Genomic DNA, 10,680 nt, shown 5'->3' on the forward strand with positions numbered 1-10,680 from the left:
TTTTAGTTTTAAAATAAGCAGTTGAGTTATTATCGAATAAGTAAGCTATTTTCATGGTGTAACATCCAAAACCTAGAAAGTTTTCCCAAGAAGTCATTAGTGAACTCTGCCCTTCCACTTCTCACCTCCATCACCAGTCCCTGCAATGGTAACCACTACGACCATTTCAAATATATCTGTATCCTCTCAGACACTCTCTGCAGTGATTTTCTGCCTCTCACCAGCATTTTACTCAAATGTTAGCATATTGTTATGCATTTTGTCACCCCTTGCTTGTTTCACGACACCCCGTATCTTGGAGGCTTTTCCATACCTTTATATGACGTTCTTCCCCAAATGGTATCTCCCTCCTATTGTAGTTTTTCCACCTTCCTTGATGAACGTCTAGGTTGTTTCTGCTACTTTGTCAGTAGGAACCATGCTGCGATGAATAACATATTTCATGCATGAGCAAGTGTTACCGTAGGAAGAAATCAAAATGTCCAATTGCAGGGGGGAAAGAGCATGGACTTTTATCTTTTGGATAGGCAGTCCCAATTGCTGCCTTGGGGGACTGGAGTTGTAAGTTTTAAAAGCCTTGGCTTCAAGGCATCAGAGAATAAGAAAGGAAGCAATAATCGGTTGCAAATGGGGGCTGCCCCAGCACTGATGATGAGAAGGCATAATCAGGCATGACTAACCAATCAGAAGATTCCTTGAGGGTCACATTGACAGCCAGACCAAGTGTGGGGGACTGTATAAGCAGCACCAGGGGGGTTACTTTGGGAGAAGCCTCTGCTTCCTAGATACCTCAGCATCCCTGCCACGCCGGCCTGACCCTGCCCTCATTGGGTGTTTGGCATGTAACCCCCACCATTTAAGTAATTCCATTTTAATTGCTTCCTGAGAGTGTCATGCTTTACAGCTAAAAGCGATTCATAATTGTGCCTCAAGTAGACTCTCTATCTCTAGTTTTCCTGGATTAGATGGGACTATAAGCAGACAAAATCTTTGAAAACAACAGGACACAAAAACCCAAACTGATATTTAAGGTTGATTCATGTTCTGGGGATGGAGAGATTGTACAAGGGGCTAAAGCATGTTCCTTGCCTATGGTTAACCCTGTTTCGATCCCCGGCACAACCTATAGTCCCCTAACTATTACTGGAAGTAACCCCTGAGCAAAGAGTCAGGAATAGTCCCCGAACCCTGCTGGGTAACTGGGCATGTTCCCAAAAGCCAACAAACAAATTGATTTGACTTACTACCTCCTTTCCAGAGAAACAATTGATCAGACCCCCACACCCTTTAGCTACCTTCTTTAAGTAAATAACAGAAAGCACCCTGCTCGGTCCGACTTTGTGGGGAGGAAACTCCAAACAATAATAGTGAGTTTTTTGTTGAAATATTGAATGTAATCAAAGTAAAGAGAAAGTAAAGTGGAATTTATCAGCTACACAGGAAGGGTTGGGGGCTGGGGGGTGGGGGGAGGTATACTGTGATTCTTGGTGGTGGAATATGTGCACTGGTGAAGGAATGGGTGTTGGAGCATTGTATAACTGAGACTTAAGCCTGAACGCTTTGTAACTTTCCACATGGTGATTCAATAAAAAATAAATAAATAAAATAAAGAGATACATTTTAAAATTTCAAAAAAAAAAGAAAGCACCCTGCTCAGTTACCACCCCCCAATCCTCCCAGCACCCCTCTGGCCAGTGGCAAGGTTCACAGTGGGAACCATTGTGAGGGAAAGTTATTCTATACAGGACTATTCTGTAACTCTTTGTGGAGTATTATGGTATCAGCCTCACAACTAAAGCCTGGAATACAGGTCGGTGAAGTAAGGCAGGAAGAGTGAGAGTCCATCTACCTTTTTGGCAAATAGTAATATTCACTTTTCTTACCACCCCCAATAGAGCTGCCAAACAGGGACCAGAGCGATAGTACAGAGGATAGGGTGTTTGCCCTGGGCTGAGTAGTGTTTGATTCCCCGGCACACTATACCAACCCCTGGAGCCTGGTAGGAGTGATCCCTGAGCACAGAGGCAGGAGGAAGCCTTGAGCAACGTTGGGTGTGGCGCCAAAATGATTTTTTAAAAATCACAAAACCGCCAAGGAACTTTCATCTGTAGCACAATCACTCATCAGGGGTGGGCACGCCTTCACATGCCAGGACCAATTTTACAGCAATACTTGGGTTCCCTTTGACTGTAATTGGGACTGGTGATACGTCTTCCTAAAGGATGAAGAAATGACCCCGCCCACCACCACTCTATGGAGAAGGCCGCACAGTTCCCCCCCGAGACCTAGAGGAATCGGAGGGAGTCATCAGGCTGGGCCCTAAATGAGTCCTTGCACTGGGCCTCCAGGGGTTCGAGAGGGTCATTGTGAGGGGAGTTTTCGTTGGGTGTGGCCCATCCCACAGAGGAGACCCAGGAAGTAGCAGGCGTCGGGGTGAGGATGTAACAATTGCAAAGATTCCACCAGCACCACCACTGCCACCACAGGCGCACGCACCCCCAGGGCTCAGGCCTGGTTTCCGTCCAGCGCGTCACAGCAGTGTGGGGGTGGGGTGGGGGTGACGTTCCCCGGAGGAAGGTGTGGCCCACTGTTGAGTCAGAGGAGCGCCGGCTGCACCCGGACCTCTGATGGAGATGCGACAGCCGAGAGGGACTGCTGTGATCAAGAGTGCAGTCTAAGGCAGGTAATGGCAGAGGTGGGGGGGGGTTGAGGGGCCCGAGCTGGCTTTCTGGGGCCCACAGAGAGGGTGTGAGGTGGAAGGGAGACGTGGCTTCACGGGATTGGTCACACTCAGGTTCCTAGAATGCCCGCACCGCCAGCCCCGTTGTCATGGGCGCCGGGGCAGCCGAGGCTGCAGTGAGGCCTTGGGTAGGAAGGCCCCAAGGGGCGTGGACTATCTGGAGTTGAGGGAAAGTCCATAGGGGCGTGGAATCTCAGGAGTCCAGGTAAAGTAGTCCTGAAAGTAGACCGATGGCCCCACTCCGCCAGCCTTTGGCTGAGACCTGACTATGACGTCATACAGGTCCACGCTCACAGGCCACGTCACAATCAGGGGCGTGTAAAGTGGGCGAAGGCCCCGGGAGCCGGAGCCGGCCTGGCCTCAGGCGCCAAGATCAGTCAAACCCGAGTCCTGGAAGCACCCCAGATTTGAGCGAGGGGCCCTTTCCCTTCGGGGCTATGGGTGGGGACCAGCCCCAGCGCTGTCATCAGGCAGGGGGAGGGGGAGGGGGAGAGGGAGGGGGTGCGCCCCCACCACTTGTCAAGCAACCCAGGGACCTGAGGGTTTGGACGTGAGGCTGGGGGAGGCAGGGGCACCCCGCGAGGAGAGGGAGGGGGAGAAGCTGGGGCTTTGATGTTTCAGTGGGGTTCCCAACAGTCCGGTCCCCTGCCCCTCAGATGTATCCCCCACCCCAACTACCGGGTCTGGAGGAACCTCACTTTGCTCTCACTTTATTTTATTAGATTCTAATCCCCACGCCCCATTTGATGAAGGCACCATGATTTACAATACTGCTAAGGGTAGTTTCATGTGTGGTTTATTTTACTTTTTTCTTTTTTCCGAGGCTTCACAGTTGACAGTAGTATTGAATTCTAGGCTGTTTTACAGTTGCAGAGCTGCTGCACCAATCCCCTCCCCAATGTTTCCAGATCTTTCCACCAGTGTCCCCGTCCCAGGCTCTCCTCCCAGATCTATTGACCATGTCTCAGGATTTGCTTCCATTGCAGAGTGTCGAGTCCCTCCCCCTGCTCTATTTTTTTATATGTCTGTCAAGTAGAAAGCAGCAGGGGGTGGGATGGGGGTGGGGATGGCTTCTGAGATGAGTGTGCAGTCCAGTGAGTAAACTTGGTGACTGGGGGTGGAAGCAGGGAGGGCGTTTGCCTTGCATATGGCCGACTAGGGTTCCATCCTCTGCATCCCGTATGGTCCCTGGAACAAAGTCAGGAGTGATTACTGAGAGCAAAGCCACTGAGTGTAGCAGGGTGTGGCCCCCAAAACCAATAAAAACAAAAAAAAGAGTGGGTCTCCAGGACTGACCAGATATGGAGATGGAGACCCAGCAAACTCACATACACACACAGAGACACAGACACACACATACACACACACACACACACTGTCCTCCAGTGCACCCCTACCCGACTCCTACCCCAGTTCTGGGAGGCAGTGCAGTGTCTGTGGTATCTGTGGCTGACTTCTACTGGAAAGGCCCAGAGAGGACAGCATGGGTCTCTGGTGCTCCCGTTCTGCAGCAGGAGGTGACATGATGGAACTAGTGTCTCCCAGGCAAAGGCCCTGAGTGTTCATGATGGTCTCCTCTGTGCACAGAAGGGTGGCCAGGGTCAAGGACGCGGCTTTAAGGGCTGAATGCATGATGTGGATGCAGATAACGGGCCAGTTCCCACACCACTACCAGCAGTACCTAACCCTCTCTCCAAATTAAAAAGAATAAAATGAACAGGACCCACCGAAGACGTAGCCCGAGTTGGAGTGGAAGACATTGAGTTCACCGTGAACAGGGCAGAACGGGAGGTGCACTCCTAGGCCAGGAGTGAGGAAACAGGGACCCACCAGTCCCCCTCCAGGGAGAGAGTTCACCCCGCTTCACTTGTGGGGGACAGGCCCAGGGCTGAGCTTACAGGGCTTTAGTGGCTGAGAACCTGGCTGCTGCAGCTCATCAGAGGCACCCCAGGTCCTGGGCACGGGGGTGGTAAGCCTGTCTGAGAAACAGGGGAACTGGGTATACTGGGGACATTCATGGTGGAGAATGTGCACTGGTGGAGGGATGGGTACCCGATCATTGTATGACTGAAACTCAAACATGAAAGTTTTGTAACTATCTCATGGGTATTCAATTAAAAAATAAATTTAATTTTTTTTTTTAAAAAAGAGAGAAAGAGGGAAACAGACCAAAGACCAGGAAAACCAGCCACAGGGCAGGGAGGGTTGTCTCAGAGGAACCAACAAGGGGGATCTTGCTCCAGTGCTGATAGGCAAGGCTGGAAAACTGCAGTGCTGGCTGCACACCCCCTCTCTGCTCTCTGAGTTTCTCAGGGGACCAGCTGAGAACCTCAGAGAGCACTCAGGGACCACTCCACGGTGGAGTTCTAGAGTGACCTCAAAGGCAGTGAAGGAAGGCCATGGCTGAAGATGCTCCAAGGTGGCCCCTGACCCTCTTCCCACCTTCTCTGCCCACAGCCATGCCTAGGGGGCAGAAAAGCAAGCGCCGTACCCAGGAGAAGCGCCAAATACTCCGTGCTGAGTTCCAGAGAGAAGCCGAAGCCATTGTAGCAGCTGATGAGTACTATTACCCTGTGTCGACTGTCATTTGCAGCTCCGCACAGCCCCCCAGCAGCCAGCCGGGCACCTCTGCTGGGTATGAGCGGCCCCCGGGCTACCCAGATTTCTCACCCAAAGACCCCGTGACGCAGAAGGCAGACATTCTAATGCATTTTCTGCTGCACAAATACAAACTGAAAGAGCCTATCACCAAGGCTGAAATGCTGAAATTCATCGGCAACAGTTTCAGGTCGCATTTTGCTGAGGTCCTGCATAGAACCTCGGAGCGCATGGAGCTCGTCTTCGGCCTTGACCTGAAGGAGATTGACTCCACCAATCACACTTACCTGCTCATCAGCAAACTCGACCTTGTCAACGAAAACAACATAAACAATGACGGCTCGGACTTCCCCAAGAGCGGGCTTCTCATGCCTCTCCTCGGCGTCATCTTCATGAGTGGCAATCGGGTGTCGGAGGAAGATATGTGGGAGTTTCTGAGTATGCTGGGCATCTATGACGGCAGGAAGCATTTCATCTTTGGGGAACCCAGGAAGCTCATCACCAAAGACCTGGTGGATGAGGAGTACCTGGAATACCGCCAGGTACCTGGTAAGGTTCCACCTAGCTACGAATTCCTGTGGGGTCCCAGAGCCCGTGACGAAGTCAGTAAGATGCAGGTGCTGGAATTTATGGCTAAGGTCAATGGCACACCACCTAGCACTTTCTCATCTTGTTATGAAGAGGCTTTGCGCGCTGAAGAAGAGCGTGTCCAAGCCCGAGCTACAGCCAAAATTGCTGCTTCTGCCCACGCTAGGGCCCGTGGCCAGGCCAGGTCTGAAAACAACCCCAGATAAAGTCCCTGGCAGTGACTTAAGCCTGAAAGGGTGCTTTTGCATCATTCTAATCAGCAGGGGTGAACGTCTAATACATGCCTTCTTTGTGGTGTTCTGAATACACTGCTTTAAAATGTGCCCTTCTGTGTTCCTGTGTGTGTTCTATTTGTAAGGTTTCTTTAGATTCCAAAGCTGTTAGGCATCATGGGGCTTCCGCATTTGTGGCTAAATAGGAGAGTTAAAAGTCTGCGTTTTGCCAAACAGTATGAAAAGCCTTGCGTCTTTGTGACCCCACACAAGGAAAGGGAGCATTGCTGTAAAGGGTGAGAAAGAAGAGCCACAGCGAAATCTTTGGCTAACGAGGCAGTGAGAACAAACAAAAAGAAAAGGTGATTTTTGGTTTAACTAATAATACTATTAATTTTTTATTAGTAAATTTAGTAGTAATTTTAGTAGTAATTAGTAAATTTAGTAAATTTTACTAATTAGTAAAATTAGTAGGGACCTGAATTTGCTTATTAGCTTATCCAAGCAAGAATCTGAGAGGAATGCAGTCTCCTGACTTACAATTCAGGGCCACTGTACATTTGTCCTGCAAGGGTGACTTGAACACCAGCCTTTTGGAGAGGTCTGGAGCTACATTGACAAGTGACATAGCAGCCTCTGCCAGAAACATGGGGACACATTACTGGTCACAGGCCACAGAACTGGAGGAAGTTGGTCTATACCACTGAGCTTACCTGGGGCTTGGGGGTGAGGGGATCTTTGGGACGCTAGTGAAGAGAAGGGGTCATTCTGGTGGTAGAGATAATGGGATTCCAGACGCCTGATACGGTATTAAAAATCATGGCACTTCAAAAATGGGGGAAATCAAAATTTTAAAAAAACACATTAATAAAAAAAAAGTAGACTGGGGACATTGGTGGAGAGTAGTGGACACTGGTGAGGAGATTAGCCTTGGGACATTGTACACCTGAAACTCAGTCATAAATATCTTTGGAACTTTGTAATTGCTGTGATTCAATAAAAAAACAAACACAAGAGAAGCAGAAGAAAGAAAGGAACATGGAGACCAAACAGGCCCAAACGCCTAAACCTGAAGCACCAAGGTGCGGGACATTGGGACAATGGTAGGGAGAAATGGACACACTGTTTTGCTTTTGACTTGGGTTTGGGCACTACATTTGGCAATGCCCAGGGCTTACTCCTGCCTCTGAACTCAGAGATCACTCCTGCTGATGCTTGGGGCACCATATGGGATGCCAAGGATCGAACCCAGGCCAGCCATGTGAAAGGCAAGTGTCCTACCTGCTGTACTATCTCTCCAGTCCAGCAGGGGACACACTGGTGGAAGGTGTGGGGTTGGAAGTTGGTTGACCAAACTTAAATGTCCCGTCAAGGAGACAGGCTGGAGGGTGGAAAGGAAGCTGGGAACATTGGTGGACAGAAGTTGACCCTGACGCTAGGTTTGGTGCTGGAACATGGTAAAGCCTAAACTCAACTCTGAGAAACTTTGAAAATCACCAGAACACCGTGTCTCAAGAAAATAATTTTTAAAAATTGTTTCAAAGGGGGAGGTAAGCAGGAAAGAGATTCGAGGTAGATGCCCTCCAACATAAACGCCCTACACAGGCAGGCTGGCAGCTTGGCCAGCCTCTGGGTGGGGGGGAGGCAGCAGGGCTGCACAGCGCTGGGTGTGGGTCGGGTCAGATCGTCCTGCACTTGGGGATCTGAGTCAGCCGGCTGCCTGCAAGGATGCTGGTAGGTACTTCCTGAAGGCTGTGGCAAGCCAAGAGCAATGTGCCACACCTGACACACCACACCACACACACACACACACACACACACACACACACACACACACACCTGGGGCAGGCTGGGAGGGACTTCTGGGCCCACCCATATGTGGGTGAGCTTATGTAGGTGAGCTCAAGGTATTACACTTTGTGCCCAGAGACATCCAGAAAATGAGGGTGACTTGCCACAGCCACCGGACTGCCAGCCCACTTTGCACTGGTCCCAGGGCCCCCAGCCCGCAGTCTCTGTGGGGGCAGGACCATCACTCCCCGGACCTACACTTGGGGGTGGGGGGGCGACATGAAGGACAAAGGGATGGATGAAGAGCAAGGGCATCCAAAGCAAAGAAAAGTGGCTGGTCTTCACGCACCGTTGGCTCAGCAGTGCGTGGAACTAGAGCCCTCAGCCCCTATACCCACACCAAATGACTTCCTGAGGAAGTAATAGTATGGTGTTGAGTTTACTGAGCAGCATTTTGGCTGACTCAGGGGTTGTTGTTTTTTTGTTCTTTTTGGGTCACACCCAGCGATGCTCAGGGGTTACTCCTGGCTTTGCACTCAGGAATTACTCCTGGCGGTGCTTGGGGGACCATATGGGATGCCGGAGATTGAACCCGGGTCGGCCACGTGCAAGGCAAACGCCCTACCCGCTGTGCTATCACTCCAGCCCCTCAGGGGTGTTTTTGTTTGTTTGTTTGTTTGTTTCTCTTTTTCGTTTTGTTGTTTTCTCCAGTTTGCCACACATAAGGCTGGTACTCAAAATTCGCAGGGTTCACACTGGGAAGTGGAAGGGCTGCCAAGACACCCCACGGGAAAGCTCCCGGTGCCCTCCTGCTCTGCCCCTCTCAACCCGAGGCAGCTAGGGGTGTGAGTCAACTCACAGGTCTTCTCCCAGCCCAATGATGTATCTTAGATCACGAAACCAAGCCTCAGTTCACAACGCCCTGCTTGGAAACTGCGCCAGCGTGGGAATCGTGGATCTGTGCTCTGCATCAAGACCAGACCAGAATCACTGACCATGTGACCAGCTCGCAGAGGCGGTCAGATGGCCCCCAAGACATGTTCACAGAAGCACGTGCTCTGTCTCTTCCCCACAGAAAATTGATAGAGCGGCATCCACTGCTGGGAGAGTCAGGAAGAGGAGAGGGATGATCCTGACTTGTCCCTGAGGTCCCACTCATCCTCAGCACACACTGTCATCACCAACAGCATCCCCAACCCCCAGTTCGCCTGGGCACTCGCCTTATCTGCCAGGTTTGCAGCAGAAAAGATGCTCACGTGTTTGCAGAGGGATGGAGCCAGTGGGTCAGGCACTTGCCTTGCACGTGGCCAATGTGGGTTCAATCTCCAATACCTCATACGGTCTTTGAGCACAGAGCCAGGAGTAAGCCCTGAGCACAGCTAGGTGGGGCCCCAATCCCCCCTAAAGCCCTCCCACCCCCCACACAAATTTGCAGGGAGATCTTTAATTGAGGAGGTCGGAATCCAGATATGATCCCCGGTTATGAACACTTGGGGAGAGCAACAGCCTAGAATTCAGAATCAAGGTGGTCTCCCAGAGGCTAACCAGCAGCTGGAGGCCCCTGGAGCACAGGGTACCCAGGCACAGTGAAACTAGGTCTAAGGAGGCCGAGGCAGACCGGCAAGGCCCCAGCATGAGGAATGAGGGGAGGACTCTGTCCCGAAGGTCCCCTGGACTCCTTCTGTATCTTTCCCTGCCTAGACGGTTGTGACTGGAGTAGGCTCACCTCGACCCCCGACCTGGTGGTTGCTGGGATCTCCCCAGTCAGGATCCAGATCAGGGGTGGCAGCTCATTGGTACCCCCAAAATAGACTAGCTGCCCATCTCAGGGACCCAGGTGAGGAGGATGGAGAAGTCAGGGAAGACTCGGTCGCGCATATAGGAGCCCATTCATCTTGGATACATCCTCTCCAGGCTCAGGTGTCCCTAATTTTCTCCAGGAAGGACTCTGGGCTAGTTGGGAGGAGCTGCAGAGGTCTATACACAGGTACTCCCCAAACCAAGGCGAAGATACAGCAAGGGAACGCCATGAGCATTTGCTGGGCAGCCCTCATGGTTCCCACCAGCACATGAGCCAAGCAGCACTGTAGCCTCCAGGGGGTTCAACCCTTCTCTGTTTTTTTTCCACATCAGGCAGTGTTCAGGGCTTACTCTTGGCACTGTGCTCAGGAATCACTCCTGGCAAGGTTGGAAGAACTCTATGTGGTGCCAGGCAAATGCCTTACACCTGGGCAACATCTTACACACAAACGCTCAAGAATGAGCAAAGTGAGAACCAGGGAGGAAGAGCTAACTTTCAACTGAGGTCTGAGAAGAACTTGTTAGAAGGGTAAGGGGATCCTACAGCACTTGCTCCAGGAAAGGTGGCTTCATGCATGGCTGACAGGTGAGTGGACAAAACACAGTGTACCTCTTCTGTGAACCCATGGATTAGGGATAAAAATGCCTTTGTATTCTTGGGTCTTTCAAATCTCCAAGGAATAGGGAATCACCAACCCTAGCAGGGAAAAATAGTTTAGGAGCTAGGCAAAAATCAAGAATAGTTTTCTGGGGCCAGATAGTACAGTGGGTAAGATGCTTGCCTTGCACGGAGCCCAACAGGGTGACCCCACGTCCAATATGTTGCCCTGAATACCATCAGGAGTGATTCCTCAGTGCAGAGCCAAGAGTAAGCCCTGAGTATCCCTGGGTGTGGCCCCCAAACAAAAACAAACAAAAGGTGAATTTTTTTGTTTAAATTTGTTTAATTTT

The 10,680-nt window shown here is 51.0% G+C and overlaps 1 protein-coding gene across 1 annotated transcript; it reads left to right on the top strand.

The window, feature by feature from the left end:
- The first annotated feature begins 5,139 nt into the window (after window positions 1–5,139).
- Window positions 5,140–6,132, top strand: MAGEB17 (MAGE family member B17). Its single transcript, XM_004612262.1, has one exon. It carries the CDS (start codon window positions 5,140–5,142, stop codon window positions 6,130–6,132), a length of 993 nt encoding a protein of 330 aa, XP_004612319.1.
- The last annotated feature ends 4,548 nt before the right edge of the window (window positions 6,133–10,680 follow it).

This window comes from Sorex araneus, chromosome X, assembly GCF_027595985.1.
Source record: "Sorex araneus isolate mSorAra2 chromosome X, mSorAra2.pri, whole genome shotgun sequence".
In the NCBI taxonomy this organism is placed as follows: Eukaryota; Metazoa; Chordata; class Mammalia; order Eulipotyphla; family Soricidae; genus Sorex; species Sorex araneus.

Excerpts from the sequence above, each read along its gene's own strand:
- MAGEB17 (XM_004612262.1), top strand. The coding sequence starts at position 5,140 with ATGGCTGAAGATGCTCCAAGGTGGCCCCTGACCCTCTTCCCACCTTCT.